Raw genomic sequence first — 21,671 nt, forward strand, 5'->3', positions numbered from 1 at the left:
TCTCGCGGGAGGGGACGGGGTCTTGCGGGAGGGGGCGGGGTCTCGGGGGAGGGGACGGGGTCTCGGGGGAGGGGGGCGGGGTCTCGGGGGAGGAGGCGGGGTCTTCGGGGGAGGGGGCGGGGTCTCGCGGGGAGGGGCGGGGTCTCGCGGGAGGGGGAGGGTCTCGGCGGGAGGGGGAGGGGCTCTCGCGGGAGGGGGAGGGGTCTCGCGGGAGGGGGAGGGGTCTTGGGGGAGGGGGCGGGGTCTCAGGGATGGGGCGGGGTCTCTGGGGGGGCGGGGTCTCGGGGCAGGGGCGGGGTCTCGGGGGAGGGGGGCGGGTCTCGGGGGAGGGGGGCGGGGTCCTCGGGGTGGGGGCGGAGCTCGGCGGAGGGGACGGGATCTGGGCGGACGGTGTGGGGTCTGGGCGGAGAGGGCGGGAGGGGTCTCAGCGGAGGGGCCGGGGGGATTTTGGTCGGGGGTCTCGGCGGAGGGGGCGGGGGGTGTATCGGCGGAGGAGGCGGGCGGGGTCTCGGCGGAGGGGGAATGGGGCGTGTCTGGAGGGGGGCGTGTCTGGAGGGGGCGTGTCTGGAGGGGGGGGCGTGTCTGGAGGGGGGGATTGTCTGGACGGGGGGGCGTGTCTGGACGGGGGGGGCGTGTCTGGACGGGGGGGCGTGTCTGGACGGGGGGGCGTGTCTGGACGGGGGGGGGCGTGTCTGGACGGGGGGCGTGTCTGGACGGGGGGCGTGTCTGGACGGGGGGGGGCGTGTCTGGACGGGGGCGTGTCTGGACGGGGGCGTGTCTGGACGGGGGGCGTGTCTGGACGGGGGGCGTGTCTGGACGGGGGGCGTGTCTGGACGGGGGGCGTGTCGGGACGGGGGGGGGCGTGTCGGGACGGGGGGCGTGTCGGGACGGGGGGCGTGTCGTGGAGGGGGGCGTGTCGGGAGGGGGGCGTGTCGGGAGGGGGGGCGTGTCGGGAGGGGGGCGTGTCGGGAGGGGGGGGCGGGGGGCGTGTGCATTTGTTGATTATATTATGGTTGCGTTAGACAGATTTATGAGCGGGAAGTGGAGGGGTTTGGGAAGGGGGGGGGAGAAAAGGCGGGAGAGGGGGCATTGAGGGGGGTTTACAAGCTCATGGGGCTGAATGATCCCCTCGTGGTCCAATTTATTAAGATTTTATGTCCCTCCCTCTCTCGCTTTCTTTCTCCAGGACCACAACCTGTCATACGGATCCCTCTTGAGCCCTGGGCACACGTGCCCCCTCCCGGACCCCCAGCAGTGAACTCGGTTGATCCATGGGCCCCACTGGCAGGCACTGCGCCACCCGCAGGTACAAGCACGGGGTTAGATACAGAGTAAAGCTCCCTCTACACTGTCCCCATCAAACTCTCCCAGGACAGCTACAGCACGGGGTTAGATACAGAGTAAAAACTCCCTCTACACTGTCCCCATCAAACACTCCCAGGACAGGTACAGCACGGGGTTAGATACAGAGTAAAGCTCCCTCTTCACTGTCCCCATCAAACACTCCCAGGACAGGTACAGCACAGGGTTAGATACAGAGTAAAGCTCCCTCTACACTGTCCCCATCAAACACTCCCAGGACAGGTACAGCACCGGGTTAGATACAGAGTAAAGCTCCCTCGACACTGTCCCCATCAAACTCTCCCAGGACAGGTACAGCACGGGGTTAGATACAGAGTAAAGCTCCCTCTACATTGTCCCCCATCAAACTCTCTCAGGACAGCTACAGCACGGGGTTAGATACAGAGTAAAGCTCCCTCGACACTGTCCCCATCAAACACTCCCCCAGGATAGGTACAGCACGGGGTTAGATACAGAGTAAAGATCCCTCTACACTGTCCCTATCAAACACACCCAGGACAGGACAGAACGGGGTTAGATACAGATCAAGGCTCCCTCTACACTGTCCCATCAAATACACCCAGGACAGGAACGGCACGGGGTTAGATACAGAGTAAAGCTCCCTCGACACTGTCCCCATCAAACGCTGCCAGAACAGGTACAGCCCGGGGTTAGATACAGAGTAAAGCTCCCTCTACACTGTCCCCATCATCACACCCAGGACAGGTACAGCACGGGGTTAGATACAGAGTAAATCTCCCTCTACACTGTCCCCATCAAACACTCCCAGGACAGGTACAGCACGGGGTTAGATACAGAGTAAAGCTCCCTCTACACTGTCCCCATCAAACACACCCAGGACAGGTACAGCACGGGGTTAGATACAGAGTAAAGCTCCCTCTACACTGTCCCCATCATCACACCCAGGACAGGTACAGCACGGGGTTAGATACAGAGTAAAACTCTCTACAACTGTCAACATCAAACACTCCCAGGACAGGTACAGCCCGGGGTTAGATACAGAGTAAAGCTCCCTCTACACTGTCCCCATCAAACACTCCCAGGACAGGTACAGCACGGATTAGATACAGAGTAAAGCTCTCTCGACACTGTCCCCGTCAAACACTCCCAGGATAGGTACAGCACGGGGTTAGATACAGAGTAAAGCTCCCTCTCCACTGTCCCCATCAAACACTCCCAGGACAGGTACAGCACGGGGTTAGATACAGAGTAAAGATCCCTCGACACTGTCCCCATCAAACACACCCAGGACAGGAACAGCACGGGGTTAGATTCAGAGCAAGGCTCCCTCGACACTGTCCCCATCAAACTCTCCCAGGACAGCTACAGCACGGGGTTAGATACAGAGTAAAACTCCCTCTACACTGTCCCCATCAAACACTCCCAGGACAGGTACAGCACGGGGTTAGATACAGAGTAAAGCTCCCTCTTCACTGTCCCCATCAAACACTCCCAGGACAGGAACAGCACGGGGTTAGATACAGAGTAAAGCTCCCTCGACACTGTCCCCATCAAACACTCCCAGGACAAGTACAGCACGGGGTTAGATACAGAGTAAATCTCCCTCTACACTGTCCCCATCAAACACTCCCAGGACAGGTACAGCACGGGGTTAGATACAGAGTAAAGCTCCCTCTACACTGTCCCCATCAAACACTCCCAGGACAGGTACAGCACGGGGTTAGATACAGAGTAAAGCTCCCTCTACACTGTCCCCATCAAACTCTCCCAGGACAGGTACAGCACGGGGTTAGACACAGAGCAAAGCTCCCTCTACACTGTCAAACACTCCCAGGACAGCTACAGCACGGGGTTAGGTACAGAGTAAAGCTCCCTCTACAATGTCCCCATCAAACACTCCCAGGACAGGTACAGCACGGGGTTAGATACAGAGTAAAGCTCCCTCTCCACTGTCCCCATCAAACACTCCCAGGACAGGTACAGCACGGGGTTAGATACAGAGTAAATCTCCCTCTACACTGTCCCCATCAAACACTCCCAGGACAAGTACAGCACGGGGTTAGATACAGAGTAAATCTCCCTCTACACTGTCCCCATCAAACACTCCCAGGACAGGTACAGCACGGGGTTAGATACAGAGTAAAGCTCCCTCTACACTGTCCCCATCAAACACTCCCAGGACAGGTACAGCACGGGGTTAGATACAGAGCAAGGCTCCCTCGACACTGTCCCCATCAAATACTCCCAGGACAGGTGCAGCACGGGCTTAGATACAGAGTAAAGCTCCCTCTACACTGTCCCCATCAAACACTCCCAGGACAGGTCCAGCACGGGATTAGATACAGAGTAAAGCTCTCTCTACACTGTCCCCATCAAACACTCCCAGGACAGGTACAGCACGGGGTTAGACACAGAGTAAAGCTCCCTCTACACTGTCCCCATCAAACACTCCCAGGACAGGTACAGCACGGGGTTAGATACAGAGCAAGGCTCCCTCGACACTGTCCCCATCAAACACACCCAGGACAGGAACAGAACGGGGTTAGATACAGAGTAAAGCTCCCTCTACACTGTCCCCATCATCACACCCAGGACAGGTACAGCACGGGGTTAGATACAGAGTAAAACTCTCTACACTGTCAACATCAAACACTCCCAGGACAGGTACAGCCCGGGGTTAGATACAGAGTAAAGCTCCCTCTACACTGTCCCCATCAAACACTCCCAGGACAGGTACAGCACGGATTAGATCCAGAGTAAAGCTCTCTCGACACTGTCCCCGTCAAACACTCCCAGGATAGGTACAGCACGGGGTTAGATACAGAGTAAAGCTCCCTCTCCACTGTCCCCATCAAACACTCCCAGGACAGGTACAGCACGGGGTTAGATACAGAGTAAAGATCCCTCGACACTGTCCCCATCAAACACACCCAGGACAGGAACAGCACGGGGTTAGATACAGAGCAAGGCTCCCTCGACACTGTCCCCATCAAACTCTCCCAGGACAGCTACAGCACGGGGTTAGATACAGAGTAAAACTCCCTCTACACTGTCCCCATCAAACACTCCCAGGACAGGTACAGCACGGGGTTAGATACAGAGTAAAGCTCCCTCTTCACTGTCCCCATCAAACACTCCCAGGACAGGAACAGCACGGGGTTAGATACAGAGTAAAGCTCCCTCGACACTGTCCCCATCAAACACTCCCAGGACAAGTACAGCACGGGGTTAGATACAGAGTAAATCTCCCTCTACACTGTCCCCATCAAACACTCCCAGGACAGGTACAGCACGGGGTTAGATACAGAGTAAAGCTCCCTCTACACTGTCCCCATCAAACACTCCCAGGACAGGTACAGCACGGGGTTAGATACAGAGTAAAGCTCCCTCTACACTGTCCCCATCAAACTCTCCCAGGACAGGTACAGCACGGGGTTAGACACAGAGCAAAGCTCCCTCTACACTGTCAAACACTCCCAGGACAGCTACAGCACGGGGTTAGGTACAGAGTAAAGCTCCCTCTACAATGTCCCCATCAAACACTCCCAGGACAGGTACAGCACGGGGTTAGATACAGAGTAAAGCTCCCTCTCCACTGTCCCCATCAAACACTCCCAGGACAGGTACAGCACGGGGTTAGATACAGAGTAAATCTCCCTCTACACTGTCCCCATCAAACACTCCCAGGACAAGTACAGCACGGGGTTAGATACAGAGTAAATCTCCCTCTACACTGTCCCCATCAAACACTCCCAGGACAGGTACAGCACGGGGTTAGATACAGAGTAAAGCTCCCTCTACACTGTCCCCATCAAACACTCCCAGGACAGGTACAGCACGGGGTTAGATACAGAGCAAGGCTCCCTCGACACTGTCCCCATCAAATACTCCCAGGACAGGTGCAGCACGGGCTTAGATACAGAGTAAAGCTCCCTCTACACTGTCCCCATCAAACACTCCCAGGACAGGTCCAGCACGGGATTAGATACAGAGTAAAGCTCTCTCTACACTGTCCCCATCAAACACTCCCAGGACAGGTACAGCACGGGGTTAGACACAGAGTAAAGCTCCCTCTACACTGTCCCCATCAAACACTCCCAGGACAGGTACAGCACGGGGTTAGATACAGAGCAAGGCTCCCTCGACACTGTCCCCATCAAACACTCCCAGGACAGGTGCAGCACGGGCTTAGATACAGAGTAAAGCTCCCTCTACACTGTCCCCATCAAACACTCCCAGGACAGGTCCAGCACGGGATTAGATACAGAGTAAAGCTCTCTCTACACTGTCCCCATCAAACACTCCCAGGACAGGTCCAGCACGGGATTAGATACAGAGTAAAGATCCCTCTACACTGTCCCCATCAAACACACCCAGGACAGGAACAGAACGGGGTTAGATACAGAGTAAAGCTCCCTCTACACTGTCCCCATCAAACACTCCCAGGACAGGTACAGCACGGGGTTAGATACAGAGTAAAACTCTCTACACTGTCAACATCAAACACTCCCAGGACAGGTACAGCCCGGGGTTAGATACAGAGTAAAGCTCCCTCTACACTGTCCCCATCAAACACTCCCAGGACAGGTACAGCACGGATTAGATACAGAGTAAAGCTCTCTCGACACTGTCCCCGTCAAACACTCCCAGGATAGGTACAGCACGGGGTTAGATACAGAGTAAAGCTCCCTCTCCACTGTCCCCATCAAACACTCCCAGGACAGGTACAGCACGGGGTTAGATACAGAGTAAAGATCCCTCGACACTGTCCCCATCAAACACACCCAGGACAGGAACAGCACGGGGTTAGATACAGAGCAAGGCTCCCTCGACACTGTCCCCATCAAACACTCCCAGGACAGGTACGGCACGGGGTTAGATACAGAGTAAAGCTCCCTCTACACTGTCCCCATCAAACGCTGCCAGGGCAGGTACAGCACGGAGTTAGATACAGAGTAAAGCTCCCTCTACACTGTCCCCGTCAACCACACCCAGGACAGGTACAGCACGGGGTTTGATACAGAGTAAAGCTCCCTCTACACTGTCCCCATCAAACTCTCCCAGGACAGGTACAGCACGGGGTTAGATACAGAGTAACGCTCCCTCTACACTATCCCCATCAAACACTCCCAGGACAGGTACAGCACTGGATTAGATACAGAGTAAAGCTCCCTCTACACTGTCCCCATCAAACACACCCAGGACTGGAACAGCACGGGGTTAGATACAGAGCAAGGCTCCCTCGACACTGTCCCCATCAAACACACCCAGGACAGGAACAGCTCGGGGTTAGATACAGAGTAAAGCTCCCTCGACACTGTCCCCATCAAACACTCCCAGGACAAGTACAGCACGGGGTTAGATACAGAGTAAATATCCCTCTACACTGTCCCCATCAAACACTCCCAGGACAGGTACAGCACGGGGTTAGATACAGAGTAAACCTCCCTCTACACTGTCCCCATCAAACACTCCCAGGACAGGTACAGCACGGGGTTAGATACAGAGTAAAGCTCCCTCTACACTGTCCCCATCAAACACTCCCAGGACAGGTACAGCACGGGGTTAGATACAGAGTAAAGCTCCCTCTACACTGTCCCCATCAAACACTCCCAGGACAGGTACAGCACGGGGTTAGATACAGAGTAAAGCTCCCTCTACACTGTCCCCATCAAACACTTCCAGGACAGGTACAGCACGGGGTTAGATACAGAGTAAAGCTCCCTCTACACTGTCCCCATCAAACTCTCCCAGGACAGGTACAGCACGGGGTTAGATACAGAGCAAAGCTCCCTCTACACTGTCAAACACTCCCAGGACAGCTACAGCACGGGGTTAGGTACAGAGTAAAGCTCCCTCTACACTGTCCCCATCAAACACTCCCAGGACAGGTACAGCACGGGGTTAGATACAGAGTAAAGCTCCCTCTACACTGTGCCCATCCAGCATTCCCAGGACAGGTACAGCACGGGGTTAGATACAGAGTAAAGCTCCCTCTCCACTGTCCCCATCAAACACTCGCAGGACAGGTACAGCACGGGGTTAGATACAGAGTAAATCTCCCTCTACACTGTCCCCATCAAACACTCCCAGGACAGGTACAGCATGGGGTTAGATACAGAGTAAAGCTCCCTCTACACTGTCCCCATCAAACACTCCCAGGACAGCTACAGCACGGGGTTAGATACAGAGTAAAGCTCCCTCTACACTGTCCCCTTCAAACACTCCCAGGACAGGTGCAGCACGGGCTTAGATACAGAGTAAAGCTCCCTCTACACTGTCCCCATCAAACACTCCCAGGACAGGTACAGCCCGGGGTTAGATACAGAGTAAAGCTCCCTCTACACTGTCCCCATCAAACACTCCCAGGACAGGTACAGCACGGGGTTAGATACAGAGTAAAGCTCCCTCTACACTGTCCCCATCAAACTCTCCCAGGACAGGTACAGCACGGGGTTTGATACAGAGTAAAGCTCCCTCTACACTGTCCCCATCAAACTCTCCCAGGACAGGTACAGCACGGGGTTAGATACAGAGTAACGCTCCCTCTACACTATCCCCATCAAACACTCCCAGGACAGGTACAGCACTGGATTAGATACAGAGTAAAGCTCCCTCTACACTGTCCCCATCAAACACACCCAGGACTGGAACAGCACGGGGTTAGATACAGAGCAAGGCTCCCTCGACACTGTCCCCATCAAACACACCCAGGACAGGAACAGCTCGGGGTTAGATACAGAGTAAAGCTCCCTCGACACTGTCCCCATCAAACACTCCCAGGACAAGTACAGCACGGGGTTAGATACAGAGTAAATATCCCTCTACACTGTCCCCATCAAACACTCCCAGGACAGGTACAGCACGGGGTTAGATACAGAGTAAAGCTCCCTCTACACTGTCCCCATCAAACACTCCCAGGACAGGTACAGCACGGGGTTAGATACAGAGTAAAGCTCCCTCTACACTGTCCCCATCAAACACTCCCAGGACAGGTACAGCACGGGGTTAGATACAGAGTAAAGCTCCCTCTACACTGTCCCCATCAAACACTCCCAGGACAGGTACAGCACGGGGTTAGATACAGAGTAAAGCTCCCTCTACACTGTCCCCATCAAACACTCCCAGGACAGGTACAGCACGGGGTTAGATACAGAGTAAAGCTCCCTCTACACTGTCCCCATCAAACTCTCCCAGGACAGGTACAGCACGGGGTTAGATACAGAGCAAAGCTCCCTCTACACTGTCAAACACTCCCAGGACAGCTACAGCACGGGGTTAGGTACAGAGTAAAGCTCCCTCTACACTGTCCCCATCAAACACTCCCAGGACAGGTACAGCACGGGGTTAGATACAGAGTAAAGCTCCCTCTCCACTGTCCCCATCAAACACTCGCAGGACAGGTACAGCACGGGGTTAGATACAGAGTAAATCTCCCTCTACACTGTCCCCATCAAACACTCCCAGGACAGGTACAGCATGGGGTTAGATACAGAGTAAAGCTCCCTCTACACTGTCCCCATCAAACACTCCCAGGACAGCTACAGCACGGGGTTAGATACAGAGTAAAGCTCCCTCTACACTGTCCCCTTCAAACACTCCCAGGACAGGTGCAGCACGGGCTTAGATACAGAGTAAAGCTCCCTCTACACTGTCCCCATCAAACACTCCCAGGACAGGTACAGCCCGGGGTTAGATACAGAGTAAAGCTCCCTCTACACTGTCCCCATCAAACACTCCCAGGACAGGTACAGCACGGGGTTAGATACAGAGTAAAGCTCCCTCTACACTGTCACCATCAAACACACCCAGGACAGGTATAGCACGGGGTTAGATACAGAGTAAAGCTCCCTCTACACTGTCACCATCAAACACTCCCAGGACAGGTATAGCACGGGGTTAGATACAGAGTAAAGCTCCCACTACACTGTCCCCATCAAACACACCCAGGACAGGTACAGCACGGGGTTAGATACAGAGTAATGCTCTCTCTACACTGTCCCCATCAAACACTCCCAGGACAGCTGCAGCACGGGGTTAGATACAGAGTAAAGCTCCCTCTACACTGTCCCCATCAAACTCTCCCAGGACAGGTACAGCACGGGGTTAGACACAGAGCAAAGCTCCCTCTACACTGTCAAACACTCCCAGGACAGCTACAGCACGGGGTTAGGTACAGAGTAAAGCTCCCTCTACAATGTCCCCATCAAACACTCCCAGGACAGGTACAGCACGGGGTTAGATACAGAGTAAAGCTCCCTCTCCACTGTCCCCATCAAACACTCCCAGGACAGGTACAGCACGGGGTTAGATACAGAGTAAATCTCCCTCTACACTGTCCCCATCAAACACTCCCAGGACAAGTACAGCACGGGGTTAGATACAGAGTAAATCTCCCTCTACACTGTCCCCATCAAACACTCCCAGGACAGGTACAGCACGGGGTTAGATACAGAGTAAAGCTCCCTCTACACTGTCCCCATCAAACACTCCCAGGACAGGTACAGCACGGGGTTAGATACAGAGCAAGGCTCCCTCGACACTGTCCCCATCAAATACTCCCAGGACAGGTGCAGCACGGGCTTAGATACAGAGTAAAGCTCCCTCTACACTGTCCCCATCAAACACTCCCAGGACAGGTCCAGCACGGGATTAGATACAGAGTAAAGCTCTCTCTACACTGTCCCCATCAAACACTCCCAGGACAGGTACAGCACGGGGTTAGACACAGAGTAAAGCTCCCTCTACACTGTCCCCATCAAACACTCCCAGGACAGGTACAGCACGGGGTTAGATACAGAGCAAGGCTCCCTCGACACTGTCCCCATCAAACACTCCCAGGACAGGTGCAGCACGGGCTTAGATACAGAGTAAAGCTCCCTCTACACTGTCCCCATCAAACACTCCCAGGACAGGTCCAGCACGGGATTAGATACAGAGTAAAGCTCTCTCTACACTGTCCCCATCAAACACTCCCAGGACAGGTCCAGCACGGGATTAGATACAGAGTAAAGATCCCTCTACACTGTCCCCATCAAACACACCCAGGACAGGAACAGAACGGGGTTAGATACAGAGTAAAGCTCCCTCTACACTGTCCCCATCAAACACTCCCAGGACAGGTACAGCACGGGGTTAGATACAGAGTAAAACTCTCTACACTGTCAACATCAAACACTCCCAGGACAGGTACAGCCCGGGGTTAGATACAGAGTAAAGCTCCCTCTACACTGTCCCCATCAAACACTCCCAGGACAGGTACAGCACGGATTAGATACAGAGTAAAGTTCTCTCGACACTGTCCCCGTCAAACACTCCCAGGATAGGTACAGCACGGGGTTAGATACAGAGTAAAGCTCCCTCTCCACTGTCCCCATCAAACACACCCAGGACAGGTACAGCACGGGGTTTGATACAGAGTAAAGCTCCCTCTACACTGTCCCCATCAAACTCTCCCAGGACAGGTACAGCACGGGGTTAGATACAGAGTAACGCTCCCTCTACACTATCCCCATCAAACACTCCCAGGACAGGTACAGCACTGGATTAGATACAGAGTAAAGCTCCCTCTACACTGTCCCCATCAAACACACCCAGGACTGGAACAGCACGGGGTTAGATACAGAGCAAGGCTCCCTCGACACTGTCCCCATCAAACACACCCAGGACAGGAACAGCTCGGGGTTAGATACAGAGTAAAGCTCCCTCGACACTGTCCCCATCAAACACTCCCAGGACAAGTACAGCACGGGGTTAGATACAGAGTAAATATCCCTCTACACTGTCCCCATCAAACACTCCCAGGACAGGTACAGCACGGGGTTAGATACAGAGTAAAGCTCCCTCTACACTGTCCCCATCAAACACTCCCAGGACAGGTACAGCACGGGGTTAGATACAGAGTAAAGCTCCCTCTACACTGTCCCCATCAAACACTCCCAGGACAGGTACAGCACGGGGTTAGATACAGAGTAAAGCTCCCTCTACACTGTCCCCATCAAACACTCCCAGGACAGGTACAGCACGGGGTTAGATACAGAGTAAAGCTCCCTCTACACTGTCCCCATCAAACACTCCCAGGACAGGTACAGCACGGGGTTAGATACAGAGTAAAGCTCCCTCTACACTGTCCCCATCAAACTCTCCCAGGACAGGTACAGCACGGGGTTAGATACAGAGCAAAGCTCCCTCTACACTGTCAAACACTCCCAGGACAGCTACAGCACGGGGTTAGGTACAGAGTAAAGCTCCCTCTACACTGTCCCCATCAAACACTCCCAGGACAGGTACAGCACGGGGTTAGATACAGAGTAAAGCTCCCTCTCCACTGTCCCCATCAAACACTCGCAGGACAGGTACAGCACGGGGTTAGATACAGAGTAAATCTCCCTCTACACTGTCCCCATCAAACACTCCCAGGACAGGTACAGCATGGGGTTAGATACAGAGTAAAGCTCCCTCTACACTGTCCCCATCAAACACTCCCAGGACAGCTACAGCACGGGGTTAGATACAGAGTAAAGCTCCCTCTACACTGTCCCCTTCAAACACTCCCAGGACAGGTGCAGCACGGGCTTAGATACAGAGTAAAGCTCCCTCTACACTGTCCCCATCAAACACTCCCAGGACAGGTCCAGCACGGGATTAGATACAGAGTAAATCTCTCTCTGCACTGTCCCCATCAAACACTCCCAGGACAGGTACAGCACGGGGTTAGACACAGAGTAAAGATCCCTCTACACTGTCCCCATCATCACACCCAGGACAGGTACAGCACGGGGTTACATACAGAGTAAAGCTCTCTACACTGTCAACATCAAACACTCCCAGGACAGGTACAGCCCGGGGTTAGATACAGAGTAAAGCTCCCTCTACACTGTCCCCATCAAACACTCCCAGGACAGGTACAGCACGGGGTTAGATACAGAGTAAAGCTCCCTCTACACTGTCACCATCAAACACACCCAGGACAGGTATAGCACGGGGTTAGATACAGAGTAAAGCTCCCTCTACACTGTCACCATCAAACACTCCCAGGACAGGTATAGCACGGGGTTAGATACAGAGTAAAGCTCCCACTGCACTGTCCCCATCAAACACACCCAGGACAGGTACAGCACGGGGTTAGATACAGAGTAATGCTCTCTCTACACTGTCCCCATCAAACACTCCCAGGACAGCTGCAGCACGGGGTTAGATACAGAGTAATGCTCTCTCTACACTGTCCCCATCAAACACTCCCAGGACAGCTGCAGCACTGGGTTAGATACAGAGTAAAGATCCCTCTACACTGTCCCCATCAAACACACCCAGGACAGGTACAGCACGGGGTTAGATACAGAGTAAAGCAACCTCTAAACTGTCCCCATCAAACACTCCCAGGACAGTTACAGCACGGGGTTAGATACAGAGTAAAGCTCCCTCTACACTGTCCCCATCAAACACTCCCAGGACAGGTACAGCACGGGGTTCGATACAGAGTAAAGCTTCCACTACACTGTCCCCATCAAACACTCCCAGGACAGGTACAGCACAGGGTTAGATACAGAGTAAAGCTCCCTCGACACTGTCCCCATCAAACACTCCCAGGACAGGTACAGCACGGGGTTAGATACAGAGTAAAGCTCCCTCTACACTGTACCCATCAAACACTCCCAGGACAGGTACAGCACGGGGTTAGATTCAGAGTAAAGCTCCCTATACTCTGTCCCCATCAAACACTCCCAGGGCAGGTACAGCACGGGGTTAGATACAGAGTAAAGCTCCCTCTACACTGTCCCCATCAAACACTCCCAGGACAGGTTCAGCACGGGGTTAGATACAGAGTAAAGCTCCCTCGACACTGTCCCCATCAAACACTCCCAGGACAGGTACAGCACGGGGTTAGATACAGAGTAAATCTCCCTCGACACTGTCCCCATCAAACACTCCCAGGACAGGTACAGCACGGGGTTAGATACAGAGTAAAGCTCCCTCTATGCTGTCCCCATCAAACACTCCCAGGACAGGTACGGCGCGGGGTTAGATACAGAGTAAAGCTTCCTCTACACTGTCTCCATCAAACACTCTCAGAACAGGTACAGCACGGGGTTAGATACAGAGTAAAACTCCCTCTACACTGTCCCCATCAAACACTCCCAGGACAGGTACAGCACGGGGTTAGATACAGAGTAAAGCTCCCTCTTCACTGTCCCCATCAAACACTCCCAGGACAGGTACAGCACAGGGTTAGATACAGAGTAAAGCTCCCTCTACACTGTCCCCATCAAACACTCCCAGGACAGGTACCGCACAGGGTTAGATACAGAGTAAAGCTCCCTCTACACTCCCCATCAAACACTCCCAGGACAGGTACAGCACGGGGTTAGATACAGAGTAAAGCTCCCTCTACACTGTCCCCATCAAACACTCCCAAGACAGGTACAGCACGGGGTTAGATACAGAGTAAAGCTCCCTCTACACTGTCCCCATCAAACACTCGCAGGACAGGTACAGCACGGGGTTAGATACAGAGTAAAGCTCCCTCTACACTGTCCCCATCAAACACTCCCAGGACAGGCACAGCACGGGGTTAGATACAGAGTAAAGCTCCCTCTACACTGTCCCCATCAAACACTCCCAGGACAGGTTCAGCACGGGGTTAGATACAGAGTAAAGCTCCCTCGACACTGTCCCCATCAAACACTCCCAGGACAGGTACAGCACGGGGTTAGATACAGAGTAAATCTCCCTCGACACTGTCCCCATCAAACACTCCCAGGACAGGTACAGCACGGGGTTAGATACAGAGTAAAGCTCCCTCTATGCTGTCCCCATCAAACACTCCCAGGACAGGTACGGCGCGGGGTTAGATACAGAGTGAAGCTTCCTCTACACTGTCTCCATCAAACACTCTCAGAACAGGTACAGCACGGGGTTAGATACAGAGTAAAACTCCCTCTACACTGTCCCCATCAAACACTCCCAGGACAGGTACAGCACGGGGTTAGATACAGAGTAAAGCTCCCTCTTCACTGTCCCCATCAAACACTCCCAGGACAGGTACAGCACAGGGTTAGATACAGAGTAAAGCTCCCTCTACACTGTCCCCATCAAACACTCCCAGGACAGGTACCGCACAGGGTTAGATACAGAGTAAAGCTCCCTCTACACTCCCCATCAAACACTCCCAGGACAGGTACAGCACGGGGTTAGATACAGAGTAAAGCTCCCTCTACACTGTCCCCATCAAACACTCCCAAGACAGGTACAGCACGGGGTTAGATACAGAGTAAAGCTCCCTCTACACTGTCCCCATCAAACACTCCCAGGACAGGTACAGCACGGGGTTAGATACAGAGTAAAGCTCCCTCTACACTGTCCCCATCAAACACTCCCAGGACAGGTACAGCACGGGGTTAGATACAGAGTAAAGCTCCCTCTACACTGTCCCCATCAAACACTCCCAGGACAGGTACAGCACGGGGTTAGATACAGAGTAAAGCTCTCTCTACACTGTCCCCATCAAACACTCCCAGGACAGGTACAGCACGGGGTTAGATACAGAGTAAAGCTCCCTCTACACTGTCCCCATCAAACACTCCCAGGACAGGTACAGCACGGGGTTAGATACAGAGTAAAGCTCCCTCTACACTGTCCCCATCAAACACTCCCAGGACAGGTACAGCACGGGGTTAGATACAGAGTAAAGCTCCCTCTACACTGTCCCCATCAAACACTCCCAGGACAGGTACAGCACGGGGTTAGATACAGAGTAAAGCTCCCTCTACACTCTCCCCATCAAACACTCCCAGGACAGGTACAGCATGGGGTTAGATACAGAGTAAAGCTCCCTCTACACAGTCCCCATCAAACACTCCCAGGACAGGTACAGCACGGGGTTAGATCCAGAGTAAAGTTCCCTCTACACTGTCCCCATCAAACACTCCCAGGACAGGTACAGCACGGGGTTAGATCCAGAGTAAAGTTCCCTCTACACTGTCCCCATCAAACACTCCCAGGACAGGTACAGCACGGGGTTAGATACAGAGTAAAGCTCCCTCTACACTGTCCCCATCAAACACTCCCAGGACAGGTACAGCACGGGGTTAGATACAGAGTAAAGCTCCCTATACACTGTCCCCACCAAACACTCCCAGGACAGGTACAGCACGGGGTTAGATACAGAGTAAAACTCCCTCTACACTGTCCCCATCAAACACTCCCAGGACAGGTACAGCACGGGGTTGGATACAGAGTAAAGCTCCCTCTACACTGTCCCCATCAAACACTCCCAGGACAGGTACAGCACGGGGTTAGATACAGAGTAAAGCTCCCTCTACACTGTCAAACACTCCCAGGACAGCTACAGCACGGGGTTAGGTACAGAGTAAAGCTCCCTCTACACTGTCCCCATCAAACACTCCCAGGACAGGTACAGCACGGGGTTAGATACAGAGTAAAGCTCCCTCTCCACTGTCCCCATCAAACACTCGCAGGACAGGTACAGCACGGGGTTAGATACAGAGTAAATCTCCCTCTACACTGTCCCCATCAAACACTCCCAGGACAGGTACAGCACGGGGTTAGATACAGAGTAAAGCTCCCTCTACACTGTCCCCATTAAACACTCCCAGGACAGGTACAGCACGGGGTTAGATACAGAGTAAAGCTCCCTCTACACTGTCCCCATCAAACACTCCCAGGACAGCTACAGCACGGGGTTAGATACAGAGTAAAGCTCCCTCTACACTGTCCCCTTCAAACACTCCCAGGACAGGTGCAGCACGGGCTTAGATACAGAGTAAAGCTCCCTCTACACTGTCCCCATCAAACACTCCCAGGACAGGTCCAGCACGGGATTAGATACAGAGTAAATCTCTCTCTGCACTGTCCCCATCAAACACTCCCAGGACAGGTACAGCACGGGGTTAGACACAGAGTAAAGATCCCTCTACACTGTCCCCATCATCACACCCAGGACAGGTACAGCACGGGGTTACATACAGAGTAAAGCTCTCTACACTGTCAACATCAAACACTCCCAGGACAGGTACAGCCCGGGGTTAGATACAGAGTAAAGCTCCCTCTACACTGTCCCCATCAAACACTCCCAGGACAGGTACAGCACGGGGTTAGATACAGAGTAAAGCTCCCTCTACACTGTCACCATCAAACACACCCAGGACAGGTATAGCACGGGGTTAGATACAGAGTAAAGCTCCCTCTACACTGTCCCCATCAAACACTCCCAGGACAGGTATAGCACGGGGTTAGATACAGAGTAAAGCTCCCACTACACTGTCCCCATCAAACACACCCAGGACAGGTACAGCACGGGGTTAGATACAGAGTAATGCTCTCTCTACACTGTCCCCATCAAACACTCCCAGGACAGCTGCAGCACGGGGTTAGATACAGAGTAATGCTCTCTCTACACTGTCCCCATCAAACACTCCCAGGACAGCTGCAGCACTGGGTTAGATACAGAGTAAAGATCCCCCTACACTGTCCCCATCAAACACTCCCAGGACAGGTACAGCACGGATTAGATACAGAGTAAAGCTCTCTCTACACTGTCCCCATCAAACACTCCCAGGATAGGTACAGCACGGGGTTAGATACAGAGTAAAGATCCCTCTACACTGTCCCCATCAAACACACCCAGGACAGGTACAGCACGGGGTTAGATACAGAGTAAAGCAACCTCTAAACTGTCCCCATCAAACACTCCCAGGACAGTTACAGCACGGGGTTAGATACAGAGTAAAGCTCCCTCTACACTGTCCCCATCAAACACTCCCAGGACAGGTACAGCACGGGGTTCGATACAGAGTAAAGCTTCCACTACACTGTCCCCATCAAACACTCCCAGGACAGGTACAGCACAGGGTTAGATACAGAGTAAAGCTCCCTCGACACTGTCCCCATCAAACACTCCCAGGACAGGTACAGCACGGGGTTAGATACAGAGTAAAGCTCCCTCTACACTGTACCCATCAAACACTCCCAGGACAGGTACAGCACGGGGTTAGATTCAGAGTAAAGCTCCCTATACTCTGTCCCCATCAAACACTCCCAGGGCAGGTACAGCACGGGGTTAGATACAGAGTAAAGCTCCCTCTACACTGTCCCCATCAAACACTCCCAGGACAGGTTCAGCACGGGGTTAGATACAGAGTAAAGCTCCCTCGACACTGTCCCCATCAAACACTCCCAGGACAGGTACAGCACGGGGTTAGATACAGAGTAAATCTCCCTCGACACTGTCCCCATCAAACACTCCCAGGACAGGTACAGCACGGGGTTAGATACAGAGTAAAGCTCCCTCTATGCTGTCCCCATCAAACACTCCCAGGACAGGTACGGCGCGGGGTTAGATACAGAGTAAAGCTTCCTCTACACTGTCTCCATCAAACACTCTCAGAACAGGTACAGCACGGGGTTAGATACAGAGTAAAACTCCCTCTACACTGTCCCCATCAAACACTCCCAGGACAGGTACAGCACGGGGTTAGATACAGAGTAAAGCTCCCTCTTCACTGTCCCCATCAAACACTCCCAGGACAGGTACAGCACAGGGTTAGATACAGAGTAAAGCTCCCTCTACACTGTCCCCATCAAACACTCCCAGGACAGGTACCGCACAGGGTTAGATACAGAGTAAAGCTCCCTCTACACTCCCCATCAAACACTCCCAGGACAGGTACAGCACGGGGTTAGATACAGAGTAAAGCTCCCTCTACACTGTCCCCATCAAACACTCCCAAGACAGGTACAGCACGGGGTTAGATACAGAGTAAAGCTCCCTCTACACTGTCCCCATCAAACACTCGCAGGACAGGTACAGCACGGGGTTAGATACAGAGTAAAGCTCCCTCTACACTGTCCCCATCAAACACTCCCAGGACAGGCACAGCACGGGGTTAGATACAGAGTAAAGCTCCCTCTACACTGTCCCCATCAAACACTCCCAGGATAGGTTCAGCACGGGGTTAGATACAGAGTAAAGCTCCCTCGACACTGTCCCCATCAAACACTCCCAGGACAGGTACAGCACGGGGTTAGATACAGAGTAAATCTCCCTCGACACTGTCCCCATCAAACACTCCCAGGACAGGTACAGCACGGGGTTAGATACAGAGTAAAGCTCCCTCTATGCTGTCCCCATCAAACACTCCCAGGACAGGTACGGCGCGGGGTTAGATACAGAGTAAAGCTTCCTCTACACTGTCTCCATCAAACACTCTCAGAACAGGTACAGCACGGGGTTAGATACAGAGTAAAACTCCCTCTACACTGTCCCCATCAAACACTCCCAGGACAGGTACAGCACGGGGTTAGATACAGAGTAAAGCTCCCTCTTCACTGTCCCCATCAAACACTCCCAGGACAGGTACAGCACAGGGTTAGATACAGAGTAAAGCTCCCTCTACACTGTCCCCATCAAACACTCCCAGGACAGGTACCGCACAGGGTTAGATACAGAGTAAAGCTCCCTCTACACTCCCCATCAAACACTCCCAGGACAGGTACAGCACGGGGTTAGATACAGAGTAAAGCTCCCTCTACACTGTCCCCATCAAACACTCCCAAGACAGGTACAGCACGGGGTTAGATACAGAGTAAAGCTCCCTCTACACTGTCCCCATCAAACACTCCCAGGACAGGTACAGCACGGGGTTAGATACAGAGTAAAGCTCCCTCTACACTGTCCCCATCAAACACTCCCAGGACAGGTACAGCACGGGGTTAGATACAGAGTAAAGCTCCCTCTACACTGTCCCCATCAAACACTCCCAGGACAGGTACAGCACAGGGTTAGATACAGAGTAAAGCTCCCTCTACACTGTCCCCATCAAACACTCCCAGGACAGGTACCGCACAGGGTTAGATACAGAGTAAAGCTCCCTCTGCACTCCCCATCAAACACTCCCAGGACAGGTACAGCACGGGGTTAGATACAGAGTAAAGCTCCCTCTACACTGTCCCCATCAAACACTCCCAAGACAGGTACAGCACGGGGTTAGATACAGAGTAAAGCTCCCTCTACACTGTCCCCATCAAACACTCCCAGGACAGGTACAGCACGGGGTTAGATACAGAGTAAAGCTCCCTCTACACTGTCCCCATCAAACACACCCAGGACAGGTACAGCATGGGGTTAGATACAGAGTAAAGCACCCTCTACACTGTCCCCATCAAACACTCCCTGGACAGTTACAGCACGGGGTTAGATACAGAGTAAAGCTCCCTCTACACTGTCCCCATCAAACACTCCCAGGACAGGTACAGCACGGGGTTAGATACAGAGTAAAGCTCTCTCTACACTGTCCCCTTCAAACACTCCCAGGATAGGTACAGCACGGGGCTAGATACAGAGTAAAGATCCCTCTACACTGTCCCCATCAAACACACCCAAGACAGGCACAGCACGGGGTTAGATACAGAGTAAAGCTCCCCCTACACTGTCCCCATCAAACACTCCCAGGACAGGTACAGCACGTGATTAGATACAGAGTAAAGCTCCCTCTACACTGTTCCCATCAAACACACCCAGGACAGGTACAGCATGGGGTTAGATACAGAGTAAAGCACCCTCTACACTGTCCCAATCAAACACTCCCTGGACAGTTACAGCACGGGGTTAGATACAGAGTAAAGCACCCTCTACACTGTCCCCATCAAACACTCCCAGGACAGGTACAGCACGGGGTTAGATACAGAGTAAAGCTCTCTCTACACTGTCCCCTTCAAACACTCCCAGGATAGGTACAGCACGGGGTTAGATACAGAGTAAAGATCCCTCTACACTGTCCCCATCAAACACACCCAGGACAGGTACAGCACAGGGTTAGATACAGAGTAAAACTCCCTCTACACTGTCCCCATCAAATAGTCCCAGGACAGGTACAGCACGGGGTTCGATACAGAGTAAAGCTTCCACTACACTGTCCCCATCAAACACTCCCAGGACAGGTACAGCACAGGGTTAGATACAGAGTAAAGCTCTCTCGACACTGTCCCCATCAAACACTCCCAGGACAGGTCCAGCACGGGGTTAGATCCAGAGTAAAGCTCCCTCTACACTGTCCCCATCAAACACTCCCAGGACAGGTACAGCATTGGGTTAGATACAGAGTAAAGCTCCCTCTCCACTGTCCCCATCAAACACTCCCAGGACAGGTACAGCATGGGGTTAGATACAGAGTAAAGCACCCTCTACACTGTCCCCATCAAACACTCCCAGGACAGTTACAGCACGGGGTTAGATACAGAGTAAAGCTCCCTCTACACTGTCCCCATCAAACACTCCCAGGACAGGTACAGCACGGGGTTAGATACAGAGTAAATCTCCCTCGACACTGTGTCCCCATCAAACACTCCCAGGACAGGTACAGCACGGGGTTAGATACAGAGTAAATCTCCCTCTACACTGTACCCATCAAACACTCCCAGGACAGGTACAGCACGGTGTTAGATACAGAGTAAAGCTCCCTCTACACTGTCCCCATCAAACACTCCCAGGACAGGTACAGCACGGGGTTAGATACAGAGTAAATCTCCCTCTACACTGTCACCATCAAACACTCCCAGGACAGGTGCAGCACGGGGTTAGATACAGAGTAAAGCTCCCTCGACACTGTCCCCATCAAACACTCCCAGGACAGGTACAGCACGGGGTTAGATACGGAGTAAATCTCCCTCTTCACTGTCCCCATCAGACACTCCCAGGACAGGTGCAGCACGGGGTTAGATACAGAGTAAAGCTCCCTCTCCACTGTCCCCATCAAACACTCACAGGACAGGTGCAGCACGGGGTTAGATAAAGAGTAAAGCTCCCTCTACACTGTCCCCATCAAACACTTCCGGGACAGGTACAGCACGGGGTTAGATACAGAGTAAATCTCCCTCTACACTGTACCCATCAAACGCTCACAGGACAGGTACAGCACGGGTTAGATACAGAGTAAAGCTCCCTCTACACTGTCCCCATCAAACACTCCCAGGACAGGTACCGCACAGGGTTAGATACAGAGTAAAGCTCCCTCTGCACTCCCCATCAAACACTCCCAGGACAGGTACAGCACGGGGTTAGATACAGAGTAAAGCTCCCTCTACACTGTCCCCATCAAACACTCCCAAGACAGGTACAGCACGGGGTTAGATACAGAGTAAAGCTCCCTCTACACTGTCCCCATCAAACACTCCCAGGACAGGTACAGCACGGGGTTAGATACAGAGTAAAGCTCCCTCTACACTGTCCCCATCAAACACTCCCAGGACAGGTACAGCACGGGGTTAGATACAGAGTAAAGCTCTCTCTACACTGTCCCCTTCAAACACTCCCAGGATAGGTACAGCACGGG

At 53.2% G+C, this 21,671-nt stretch overlaps 1 protein-coding gene across 1 annotated transcript in view; it reads left to right on the forward strand.

Annotated features, from left to right (window-relative positions):
- LOC140399630 (epsin-1-like) overlaps positions 1–21,671 on the forward strand; it is a 51,226-nt gene that overhangs the window by 659 nt on the left and 28,896 nt on the right. Inside the window, exon 2 of the mRNA XM_072489166.1 lies at positions 1,187–1,306. Within this exon, the coding sequence (XP_072345267.1) occupies positions 1,187–1,306 (120 nt within the window). The remainder of the gene's footprint in view (positions 1–1,186; positions 1,307–21,671) is intronic.

Source organism: Scyliorhinus torazame, chromosome 23 (genome assembly GCF_047496885.1).
Source record: "Scyliorhinus torazame isolate Kashiwa2021f chromosome 23, sScyTor2.1, whole genome shotgun sequence".
Classification (NCBI taxonomy): Eukaryota; Metazoa; Chordata; class Chondrichthyes; order Carcharhiniformes; family Scyliorhinidae; genus Scyliorhinus; species Scyliorhinus torazame.